The sequence below is a fragment of the Hyalella azteca genome, unplaced genomic scaffold, assembly GCF_000764305.2.
Source record: "Hyalella azteca isolate HAZT.00-mixed unplaced genomic scaffold, Hazt_2.0.2 contig3725, whole genome shotgun sequence".
NCBI lineage: Eukaryota > Metazoa > Arthropoda > Malacostraca > Amphipoda > Hyalellidae > Hyalella > Hyalella azteca.
The window spans coordinates 128,347-141,306 of NW_025933965.1; the positions used below are offsets into that span (position 1 = coordinate 128,347).

General features: G+C 40.3%; 1 protein-coding gene across 1 annotated transcript in view; it reads right to left on the reverse strand.

The window, feature by feature from the left end:
* The window catches only part of LOC108677688 (anaphase-promoting complex subunit 1-like), a 30,485-nt gene extending 20,095 nt beyond the window's left edge, over positions 1 to 10,390 (reverse strand). The window contains exons 1-10 of the mRNA XM_018165948.2: positions 10,385 to 10,390; positions 9,809 to 9,896; positions 8,674 to 8,844; positions 8,257 to 8,351; positions 7,853 to 7,991; positions 6,552 to 6,697; positions 5,094 to 5,614; positions 1,193 to 4,660; positions 693 to 869; positions 243 to 402 (exon numbers count right to left, since the gene is read on the reverse strand). Coding sequence (XP_018021437.2) covers positions 243 to 402; positions 693 to 869; positions 1,193 to 4,660; positions 5,094 to 5,614; positions 6,552 to 6,697; positions 7,853 to 7,991; positions 8,257 to 8,351; positions 8,674 to 8,844; positions 9,809 to 9,896; positions 10,385 to 10,390 — 4,971 coding nt within the window. The remainder of the gene's footprint in view (positions 1 to 242; positions 403 to 692; positions 870 to 1,192; positions 4,661 to 5,093; positions 5,615 to 6,551; positions 6,698 to 7,852; positions 7,992 to 8,256; positions 8,352 to 8,673; positions 8,845 to 9,808; positions 9,897 to 10,384) is intronic.
* Positions 10,391 to 12,960: the final 2,570 nt, after the last annotated feature.

Below are 12,960 nucleotides of genomic sequence, written 5' to 3' on the forward strand. Positions count from 1 at the left end.
CAAGCAAAAAGTGTTCGTAAAAGAGCACTGCTATATGACTTTCACTTTTATAGTTTTAATACCACTGTATCCTGGTATCTTCGTTATTAATACCGCTATTTCCATCAAAACCACCTAAGCACACAACTACGCTTAGATTAACACAAGCATTAAGCCTAGAGCTGAGCGGTTGCAATAGGATTGATACGTATCAAACTATGACCTGATATTTAACCTCGCAGGGCGACATGGAAGGTTCGCACCTGCAGATGGTATCGATTGTCCCAGGAATGCTGGGGCAGTTTAGGGTAGCAGGCAATGAGCAGCGCCGCGACGCTCATGTTGTCCGAGGCGACGCAGAAGCGACCGCCGCCCAGGAACAGGAAGCCTAGCGCCATGTGCACCGCCAAGTGCGACCCGTACCTGGATATTCATGCCGAAAGTGTCATAATTTATAATAAATATATTTTCACAAGAATGTTTTAAATTTGAATAACTTGTTTCATCAAGGCGTAACTTAATTAAAAAATTTGTCACCGATGCATTTATGATAAGGAATCCCTGTGTGATGCGTGGAATTAAGAGCTCAATCCTGGCTTATAACATGTAATTGCATATTAACGAAAAAATAATAATGGCGCTAAACTGTACAAATAAAAAAGTGGCTGCATTAAAAGTAAATAAATCGTTGCAAAATCCTAGTGACGACTGACTCGACGCTGGCATTGATATGCGGGCCGACCCTCTCCCGGAGCAGCTTGATGAGACGCAGCACCTCGAGGTCCCCGGTACCGGCCATCAGGAGAGACAGGGACAGCAGGCAGCAGCACAGGCAGCTCTCCACGCTGCTTTTCCCTGAGATGATGGCTATTGTGTTGTTCTTCGAGTACCTGCAGTCACAAAATCCAGTGGGTAATTAGCATCAACAGCTCAGGCGCATGTAGATTTTCCACTGCAAACAGTTATTTTAGCAAGAATATGAAACACACACGAACTTTTGCTAAACTTGTGTAACAGATGGGAATGGATTGGACATTAAAACAAGTTACTTGCTCATGTTTTGAATGAAATACTTGACTATGTCAAAAACTTAGCGCTCAAAGTTTCACAACACAAACAAATACAAAGTTTTATTACTGTATTTAAATTAGAGAAACCAATATAAAACATGTATGGGATACAATATGAGAATTATGTGCTAAGAACAACTTGCCTGATAAGAAGCGTAGTGTATTTGTAGAGCACTTGAAAAGCTGCGTCGTTGGCCGTGCCCGCAAACTTGAGCCCAAGCACGAAACAAGACCCCGCAATAAGATTAAAGAAAGCTTGGTACATCGTCTCGTAGTCGACCTGGGGATCTTCCACGTGATTTTCTTCAAGAGCAGCTATGCGTTTCAGAACGAGATTGGGAATGTTGCTCTCAACCCATTCAACCGACGGAACAACTTGTCGCCACATGATCAGGCCCCAAGAGACTATCCTCAACAAGAGGAAGTCAGGCCTGATTTGTTCCAACAAAAAATTGGTTCCTGGAGCTTGCATCCACTGAGCCACCGCTTGATTTCCGCTAGCAAAATAGATCATGCCTAGAGCGAGCGTCGCTCCGGGCGAAGTCACGTCGATGTTTACTCGTTTACCTTCTTTAATTTGGTAACATGGAGATTTGTACTTGTCTCGAGTTGGACCGGACATGGGTTTCTGGTAGCCTCCCTCAATGTAGTGATAGAGCTGACCAGCAATATCGAGGTCAGCAAACTGGTTGGGTTCAGCTCCTTTGCCGAACATCACAAGCCCGAGACCCAAGCCAGCGGCCAATGAATATGACTCGCGGTCATTGGAATTCTCCATCTCTGGCCCAGGAGGTCGGCCGATTTCGCGCAACAAGACCTCCGCCATGTGGCGATGACCGCTCCCCTGGTATAGAATACCTATGCCCATGATTGCTGCCACTTGCACAGTGTGGTGGATGTCGAGTTCAGTGCAAGTGGGAGGAAGAAGGCATTCCAGATGGATGCTCAGTAGCTTGGTAGTTGCAGCGTGGCAAGATCCACGTCTTGAGGCGGCGAGGCCAAGAAGAAGGCCAACGCTGGTTAGTTCATGGGCTCGACTGAGGTATTCATGGAGTCCTACGGTGCTCAAGTTGCGTATGTGCCCGCATAGACCCAATCCCAACAGAAAACCAGCATGTTCAGTGGCGTCAGTTCCGGTCTTTGGACGGTTGAACAAAATCCAAGATGTGTCAATGCCTTCGCTACTCGGATGAATCTTTAAAGCCGCGGCGACGCCGTTGTGGAACAAAGGCCACAAGTTCATATTCGGAGGCACTTCGGCGTTAGAAAGATCAATTGTTGCACCACGTGGAGGAGCCTTACCCGTGAGACACAGAGGAGGGATGACCAGAGTTTCTGTAATGATGGGCGTGTGAGTGGAAAGCGTAAACATACCCCGACCGATTGGAAGTGCCATGGTGCGTACGCTGAGGCTGATGAGATACCTTTCCTGTTCTTCCTGAAATTCATGATCTGACACTTCCAGACGCTGCTTGATATCAATCAGCACAGGCGTAGCAGAGTTGAGCATATGACGAACGTCTTTGACACGTTTATCGGCGGGCCAACGTAGCCGTAGCACGGCCCAATCCAAGGAATCCATGCCATCAAGTTTGTAGCTTTCTTCAACCTCCTTCGAATCAAGAGACGTGTCGTTACCGAGAGGGCTTTTGAAGCCATCAAATTGTGCAGGTGCTGCGTACGCGTCCTGGGAGAGCTTGAACAAAAACTCATTGTGATCGGCTGCCTGCTGATCATGAAGTACCATGTCAGGACGGTTGATTAGACGGTAGGTAGAACCATTCCAGGAAATAGGAGGATTAGCGCGACATTGATGCTGAGAATTGATAAGTAACAGCGACAGTCCCGGTGCAAGCAGTTGGATGTCCAGATTTGATAGGCCAAGGTTATCAGTTAGGAGTACGATTTTCTCGTGAATGGTCATAGAATTCCGGGATAATTCGAATGACAAATAACGATGAGGGTCAAAGCTGTTCCTACTCGAAGGGAAAATTTTACGCAGGTACTTATCTAGTGAAAATTTGTCGCGCTGACAGCCATCAGCTGATACACAGTAAATTAGTAGAACACTTCTGATTAACGGGCAAATTTCTGGAATGTATGGAAAGGGTTCAACGTGTTCACCTTTCATGATTTTCATCACGTGCGCCAAAAAGCTGGGAGGCGTCTCTGAGAAGTATGAGGGAACAGGCAACAAAGTGCGACTTTTCTCAGAAAGGTGGAGTGACGGACCTTCAGGACAACAAATAGTTGGGAAATCCCGCCAATAGTGATAGAGGTAAGACGATGCTCGAAGGTCAGCAGCCAACTGCGACAAGCATGGTAGCAGGAGAGCGCAAAGCTCCCAATACAGCATGCAGCATTTGAGTTCCTCGTAGAGTAAATGCAAAGCAAAAAATATCGCCGGCATGTGTGAGAAGAGAGGACTTGAAATATTCAAGCCATTGTTGTCCATAGTGCATGCATCATCAGGGATGGATCCCACCCAGCCGAGATTTAATACTTCACTCATATTGGCGCTGTTTTGTCGATGGTACTGAGACGACAGCAGATGCTCCCAGTCTTTATCGCAGCCGTTCTCAGTAGTCTTGACTTTCTTCTGGACAGCCGTAGGGCTATGGCAGCCTGGAGGTTCAAGTGGCCACGATGCTTGCAGCTTGTCCGTGTCATAACCAATGAGTGAAAGAAGAGTCCTAGAAAATAACGACCACTCGCCCTGAGCAGAAAAATCTCCAGACCCTGGGCTATTGCGCGTGGAATACCAACGAGCTATGAGCAGTAACGACATGTCTCGAGGAAGCACGTGCTTGAAAGCCTGGAGAACGCGGCTCACCAAGGACGAGGAGAACAAATCTGGCAGAGTAATGCGATGCATTAAACCGTTTGAGAGCTTAATTGTGACGCGATGCAGAGCAGGATCTTGTAGACTGACCACAAGTGAATTACTAATTGAAGTTCCTGTAGGTTCACAGTCAAAAAACCTCACAGAAGGTTTATCGGAGACAACTGGAGAGAAGGTTAATTTTTCCAGTAGCGGCGCCGTACGTTTAGATGGAAGCAAACTGGATCGTCGGAGCGGCGTGGCAGCAGGACTGATCAGCTGAGAGGACGATATGTTGAGTGACGAAAAGTCTTTAAATAAGGTCGTGTTCAGAGGCAAGCTCGACTGCGTGACGTTAATTCTGCACACGTGTACAGTACCGGAATACAGGCACAGGTAATCAGCATCATCAATAACAAGGATCATGCTCAGAGATATTATCGGCGTGGCATCTTTGGCGGTGATAGACGAACAACTACCAAATACAAGGCTGGTGAGATCGTTTGTGTGTTCGTACTTGATAACACGCAGTGAGTCTTTCAATAGAAGACACAAGTATCGCTGCCCCACACAGTCCTCTGACAAGAACGCTGAGCGTGGTTTGACTGCAGTCTGGTCCGTCCAGAGCAGCTCGAAACACAGGTCTGGTATGAGGGGGTCCATCTCACCCATCGACTCGTTCAGCGCGGATGGGTTGGGCGCGCATGACAAGGTTGAGCGTGGAGTCCGAGGTGAAGGTGTTGGACCCAAGCGAGCGTGCTGACTCAGGTAAGATGGAGATGAAGTTCGCCTGGGAAAAATAAATCAATGGCTTTGATTATAAACAGTACCACGATTGTGAGTACAAGAATAGGAATATACCGGTACCGGAATTATTATGGTTTAACATGAGTATCAAACAAGAAAATTCTGGCGACTATGAGACATCGGCATAAAAGATAGAGGAATGGGCTTCTGATTACGCGACTTGAAAAAACATAAAAATTCACAAAATATACGATCGTTTATTACGAATTTTTACGAGTATTAATTAATGATCGTTTGTTAATGGCTCAAGTTGAGAATAAATGCTCTCATTAAGAAAAAAAATTTTTAACTACACATACAAAAAAGGAGCCTAAGCGTGAGAAGTCTGCTTGTTGATTGATCGTTATTCTTGCTAAATACACAGTTGTAGTCGTCTCGGAAGTAGTAGTATTTTCAATTAATATAAGAAGACTCACGCTAAGAGCGACTTGTGCTGTTTAGGCGTAAGATGATCGGCAGCCGTGAAGACAGAGCGGAGACGCGCGTTGACAGGAGTTTTTACTGTGCCGTACAAGGGAGATGGCCGGGCTAAGGGAGTGATGGCAGGTGAAGATAGGAGGGGGAGGCATCTGTGGGAGCTGTTGTGAGGGTGACATCGGTAAGAACTGTTGTGAGGTGACAGAGCCCTCGGCGTAAAGTGTAGGGCTGCTGCAGGGGTGAAATGTGACGATGTGAACTGCGTCGGTGTGAAATGTGAAGAGGGGAATTGTGAAGGAGTGAAATTCGATTGCGATTGCTGCAGAGGCGTAAAGTTTAAGCTAGTGTGATTGAGAGTAAATGAGCGGGAAGGGGTGAAGTGCAGAAGAGGAGCTGGAGACATCCCTACATTAGACATAATTGGGATGGGAAGCCCACCCTTTACGTATGGGGTGTTGCTCTGGTCTTGACCGGACTTGTCTTCTGTGAAGCTGCAGTTGTGCACCATGGCTGCGTTTTCCTTCACAGTAAACCAGAGTAACGAGTTAAAATCATTCACTATTTATATCAGCTTGAAATGAATAGTTACATAGAAAAAGAAACATTAATTTGCAACACATTATGGAAAAAATGCAGGGAGCTAATTTCTTGGTATAGTAAGTGGCGTGAAAAAAAAAACAATTATTTTACTGCCTCATGTCTATCATAAAGAAATAAAGCAACTGAACACATATTCAGAGCCTCAGTCCATGCAGCTGCAGATGGCTGCACATTCAACTGAAATTTCAACCTCCATATTGCAGCGTCGCGCGCGCCAGACAGACACGCTGTTGTGCTTCCCGCTGTGCGTGATCGCTATGGACGGATGGATGGAAGTCAGGATGATGCTTTGTTGAACGTCAGTGCCGTAGCTCGGCAGCTGCGAATTGCTCAAACCTGCAAATTACAATGGGTTTTCTTTGTTTTTCTTATGGATGGTAATTGAGTATACGTTCATGCTGGTGTTATGGGCTGTCACTCTTACTGCTCGAGAGTGGTGGTAACCTTGATCCCACTTGGGGAAGTAACGCTCCCCAAGTTCCGAGTTATAGGTAAATTATTTTGAATCTTGAAATTCATGGTGAACATTACATATTTTTGTTTATCAGTGCTCTCCATCTCATTCTCTTTGCCCTTTTTGCAGACCATTATTTCATGTGTCAGTGGTGATTAAAATTACAAATCTCCTATCAGCCATTACTGTATACTCACTACTACCTCTTCTTGGTGAGTAGTAGTTGCCAAAATATACTTTTTAGAGCATTTTTGCATTTATGGAAAAAATGCACTATTGTGCTCGCCATATCCGTCTGTCTGTCTGTCCGTCCGTCTGTCCGTGACCTCAAGTTTTCGTCGACGAGAAAATGCGCTCTCTGTCACTCACTGCAGTGAGTACTGAATTCAACTGAAATTTCAACCTCCATATTGCAGCGTCGCGCGCGCCAGACAGACACGCTGTTGTGCTTCCCGCTGTGCGTGATCGCTATGGACGGATGGATGGAAGTCAGGATGATGCTTTGTTGAACGTCAGTGCCGTAGCTCGGCAGCTGCGAATTGCTCAAACCTGCAAATTACAATGGGTTTTCTTTGTTTTTCTTATGGATGGTAATTGAGTATACGTTCATGCTGGTGTTATGGGCTGTCACTCTTACTGCTCGAGAGTGGTGGTAACCTTGATCCCACTTGGGGAAGTAACGCTCCCCAAGTTCCGAGTTATAGGTAAATTATTTTGAATCTTGAAATTCATGGTGAACATTACATATTTTTGTTTATCAGTGCTCTCCATCTCATTCTCTTTGCCCTTTTTGCAGACCATTATTTCATGTGTCAGTGGTGATTAAAATTACAAATCTCCTATCAGCCATTACTGTATACTCACTACTACCTCTTCTTGGTGAGTAGTAGTTGCCAAAATATACTTTTTAGAGCATTTTTTCATTTATGGAAAAAATGCACTATTGTGCTCGCCATATCCGTCTGTCTGTCTGTCTGTCCGTCCGTCCGTGACCTCAAGTTTTTATCGACGAGAAAATGCGCTCTCTGTCACTCACTGCAGTGAGTACTGAGTTATATTTTTTAAATCACTGCTCATATATTCATTGATAAAGATTTAAATGTCGTGTTTGTGATAATACTGTTATAGATGAGAAATATATTTATCTGTTATCCTGCTTGATATCCACCCAGTTTCCCAGTTAATGGTTTTCCAGTTACCCAGTTATTTGGCTAGGTTTTTTTGATTTAGGGTTCCCTATCAGGTTTAAATTTCAAGTCCCTTTATAATGAAGTTTTGTATCAGAATAAAATAAAGTTGAACAAAAAAGAGAAAAAACACCTGGTGGGCAGGGATATGGGGAGTTGGGAGGCCATCTTTTATTTAACCCCTACGGTAGTATTTTTAAGAGCCTTTAATACCTTCCATCATTTATTCAATAAAGACGACCCATTACACTGGCATATCAGAGATGTTTGTCACATCTGCATCAACAGTTCCACACACAAAAAAATTGGGTGCTTCTAATTGGTACTCCTTGGCATAGGCCCGGACATTTAATCAATTGACTTTTTGCATGCTGATTAGTGGCAAAAGCCAGTTGAAATGCTATACTCAAAAGCCAGTTGAAATGCTACATCCACAAAAAATATGATTCAATTGAGCAAGAATAATGAATCTTGGATTATGTTTAGTCTGGCAGAGAACATAAGGTGGCCGCCTCACCAGTTTTTTGGTTGATTGGAGTTATCTCTTCAAGAGGATGCATTAAAGAGAAAATCAATGGGTGTGGAGGATCCGGCTCTGAAGAACCTATTTTGCGCTGCAGTAGCAATCCATACCATATGCTCCATATCTTCTCAACCTAAAATAAAAAATTACCAAATTTCAAATCAAAGGATTGTCATTATAATTTCTATAAATATCAGATTGGCATGCCTTACTAGTCCAGCATGTAGCCATAGGTATAATATACCTACCATAAGAATGACTGAATAATTAATAAAACAGACCTATTAAAAGAGCACAGGGAAAAAATTATTAATATAATCTTCCAGATGCATATAATGGAATTTCACTAATAAAATCAACAGAACACCAAATTTCAGTGATGTACAATTTAGACTCACCGCAAAGGGTAGAGAAATGGTGAATTCCTCCCCAGCCTCTGTGTAGATGGTTAAATACTCCTGCTCCAGCACACACAGGCTGTAGATTGAAGAGCCTGCAATGTTTGACATGGTAGCTACTATTATGCATATGCAAGCTACATATGGTGAATGAGTGATGTTATTAGAACAAAAGCATGAGGACAATCAGTTAAATTGACCAATAACATTCGTTGAATAGGTATTTCTATTTGCTATTCTTTTCCTGATTCATCCAATATTTGCTGGCATTGTTCACACTAGTTGCAGAGGTAGCAAGTTTATCACCTTTCAATAAGTAATGTGAGAGGTGGCAGAAATATACCTACATATATATATTTAAATAATAGAATGTATAGTGTACATAATATTTATATAAGAAAGCAGGGGAAAAATCACCTGTTGGGTGATCAATGACAGGTTCTCCCAGCATGGCAGGCTGGTCCGGAAATGTGTAAAAGGTTGTGAAGAGAGCTTGTTTGATTTTACTCTCAACAGTGAGAGTGCACACCACAGATCTGCCTCCATCTCCTTCCACCTCTCCATCAACATTATTAGAACTGCTTTCAGCTGCAATAGGAAATTCAATTCAGACAACATACAAAAGGCATCCACAAACAATTTTAACACTAGAAGCTCGACAGTCATACACAACCTTGAAACACAGTGTGCGAGGTCATTTTGGCCTCGTGCAATAAAAATGGTTGAATAACCATTTACCTCCTTTATTTTATTTACCTCTTTTACTTCAGAATCCCATTTGATGTATGAAATAACATTTTAATTGCTAATTTCACTAATTTTTAGCTAAAAATTTTCTAATTTGAGCATCGGTAAGCAACTCCCGCAACATGTTGTTACTAGCCTTACTAGGCGAAAAGAAGCAAGTACTCTTCATTCAATCATGCTGCCAAAGTGTTAGACATGAAACGTTCTGAAAATTTTTTCTGACAAGTCTGAACACAACACTACTAATGGGTACAATTTTGTACCACATAATTAAAACATTCTTTGCAGCTGTATGATGTTCTGCATTAATAAATCAAAGGGAATCCATTGTCAGGTCATAAGGACCACATTGTGCATGAAGGTAGAGCATCAATGGACTGACTACAATTGATGTATCAAATTGCTATTACCTAATTAGACATACAATGATGAGAAAAAATAAGTTATAAAATTTTGTGGCCATCAAATGAACCATTTACATTCTATGCCTATTTTAAGATACAATATGAGGTCATTTTGACCTCACCATGCTTAATTGAAATAACATTTTTTGATGGTATATTGCAGAAAGTACTAACTGTTGTCAATGCATCACATAGAAAAAATACATGTAAAAAATGTGTTTACCAGATCACTTTGAAGACAGTTGTATTGAATTTGAAATATCTTTTATAATGAGCATAGCATTTGATCAGTGAATAATTGAAGCTAAATTATCAATTATACGGAACCATATTCAATTCTAATGTTGATGTGACAGTATTTTCAAAAAAATCAGTCACATAAAAAAAGTTGATAACAATACCTGGCTGCCCTCTGGACCACACCACAGTGTGATGACAGATATAAAGCTCTTCTTCTCTGCCCTCGTGCTCCACCACAGTCCACCACTCCTAATAAATATGATGCATGTGAGCATTGAATAATTATTGTTTATTCTGATTGCAGTAAAGACTTTTGTACCTGCTTATGGGCAAGTGATAATATAGGCTTTATAAAACTGTCCAGCTAAAAAGGTTTGTGTTTGCAACTATATTAGTATGGCTAGGGCTATCTTTTAATATGTAGCATTGTTATGTAAATGCAACATTCCCAAAGAACACTCAAAAATTATAATGTGTATCTTTTGAATAAAATTTCTTTATTCAAAAATAATAAATTTCATAGATAATTTATATTTGCTTAAATGAATTGTGCATTTGCTTAATGAAGTGCAATTTGCTTTTTGAATATAAAAAATATACACTGTAGCAATAATGTTGATTTATTCATTAATTGAAATTTAGACCTTTGATATCAAAATGTTGATGATAGCCCTAAAGTATATTTTAGGATTGTTATAATTTTAGTTATAGCAACCAAAATTGAAATTTTACTTCACTTCCATGTCTGCTATGAAAATGGTTAAAGTTGAAACTGTGAAGATGCACTGATGATAGAAAATAATTTCATATGTACTCCTGAAATTAGTCATAACTCATAACACACAATGCACCTAAACCCAAATGAACATTTATATATACATGAATGATAAATTTTCCTTAGAAAAAGCCATGACTAGAAGGATATATCAAGAAAGTTACAATGCAACCTAAAATGTAATTAAAGTAATAAAAGAATTAAACTGAAAAGAATATTCCAACCAACATTTTCAAGATTATTTTATAGGAAAAAATGTTAGTCAAAGTAACATGAGAAAGATTTTTGTTCCCATTACTGGTTCCTAATCATTACATACGTATGTAATTGAGCAAAACTTCAAGTTGATGGGTGCTAACAAAAATAAACCCATGCAAAAAATTAGCATCATAACTTTAATTTTTAATTTTTCAATGCATAAATAATAATATGCTTATCTGTATACTGCGCAAAATTAACAGAGGTCCGTCTTTATTATTAATATTTAGACTTTACCATTGTAAAAGATTTACATAATCAGGGCAGTTTATTTAAAAGTAAAAATTCACATTCCAGTTACACTGGCAAAAAATTGCCCCTATTTATAGAAGCCAATGGAAGCAATTATTAGCAAAACCCCTTAACAACTCCAATTATCAAATAATAATTTCAAATGGCAAATAACATTTAGTCACATTAGTCAACTGAATTACTAATCTAATCAGTGACACTAATGGCATAAAACCTAATGCAAGGCAAGGGACCTGTAAGAAGTGATAGATATAAAGATAACATATATATATATATATATATCATATATATAAAGCTATATTTCCACTTTACAGGACTTTACTTAATTTTTTTCTCTAAATTGCAAAAAATATATAAAAAAACTTGACCTGGCTGGACCTAACCTCAGTATAATGGTCTCTAGCAACCTAAAGAAGGGTTTTAGACACACCTAGCCCTAACTTTAACCCTAACCTAACGAGGTTGGCATTTTTTTGGGACCGGTAATGTAGTTCATTTATTTTCGTGTCCGGTTTTTAAACTTCATCAGTTAGTCCAGGGTGTTTCTTCAACACCTCCCTACCATGGGGGGTGTACAGCTTGCCATCTTCACAGCATATCATGATCAAAATCAAGTTCCTAAATTTAAATTAATAAAACAAATCTTAACAGTTCTGCACATCATAACTACTGAAAATATGTTTAGGCACATGAGCAAAATAATCAGAACAAAATGAAAAGAAGCCACAGATTCTATGATAAATATACGGTGAATTAATATTTTTGGCAACACAAAATTATCCAGTTCTCAAGCAAAGAAATTGCTAATTGTTTGTATAAACCTAAAAACTGTAATGACATTAAAATAAATTAAGCTACAAGCCTACAATAGCAATACCAATAGCTTTTTTTAGTCTTTTGGACAATATTTTCAAGCCCAAAATATTGTCAGCAATATTCAGGATGCATTGCTGCATTGCCAGCAGTACCGTCAACTGGGGCTACTCGGGACGATTTTGAACGTTTTTCATTCATAACTTCTTACCATGAAACATTTCATAAACAAGTTTAGGCTCATTTCAAAGCTCTTTGCAAGGGCTATCACATGGCTTCTCCAAAAAAATTCTATATGCTATTCATAAGGTGCCAGAAGCAAAAAAATATAACTCAGTACACACTGCAGTGAGTCACAGAGAGCGCATTTTCTCGTCGACGAAAACTTGAGGTCACGGACAGACGGACGGATGGACAGACGGACGGACATGGTGAGCACAATAGTGCATTTTTTCCATAAATGAGAAAATGTGCTAAAAAGAGTGTCCTGAGTAGCCCCATCAAACGGGGCTACTCGGGACACTTGGAATAAAACTTAATTTTAAAACATTTGAAGCATGCAGAGTGTACTCATCATCTCATCCATTACTAACAGTACTCTGAAATCCTCCTCTTTCATTGTAGATGATGTAGAGGTAGGATAAATGACATTTTCTGTGATTTTTTCTTGTTTTTCTTCTTTATTGATATGATATTACCATATATATTAATTACCATATTACTGATGCGATATTACCGTATTATTGATGCGATATTACTGTATCCATGAACATGCCATTGAGCATTTACAACAACCTTGTCCACTGCAAGCTTCATATCAGCAGCCTTATATACAGACCTTAGCAGAAGTAACTTTTCAAAATATTGTTTTTCACCATTTTTTCAGGAATTTTTTAAAGCTAGTAAATATAGTATTTTTGAACTTCCTTTCTACAACATAGATAGGAAAAATGTCGACGTTTACGCCACTATATTTAGTTTTGCAATATTCCAATTAATTTTGCTACTAAAACAGTCTTACGCCGTGTTGGAGGACTGTCCCGAGTTACCCCGCTCGTCCCGAGTAGCCCCAGTTAACAGTATTCAGCTTTCATAGCCTATAATGCAGTTACTGCATGTATGTACCGCTTAGAGATGCACCCTTCTTCCACAATCTGCAACTTTATTATTCCTCTAGATAAAACCCCCAAAAATCTCGAAGTTACCTGGGACACC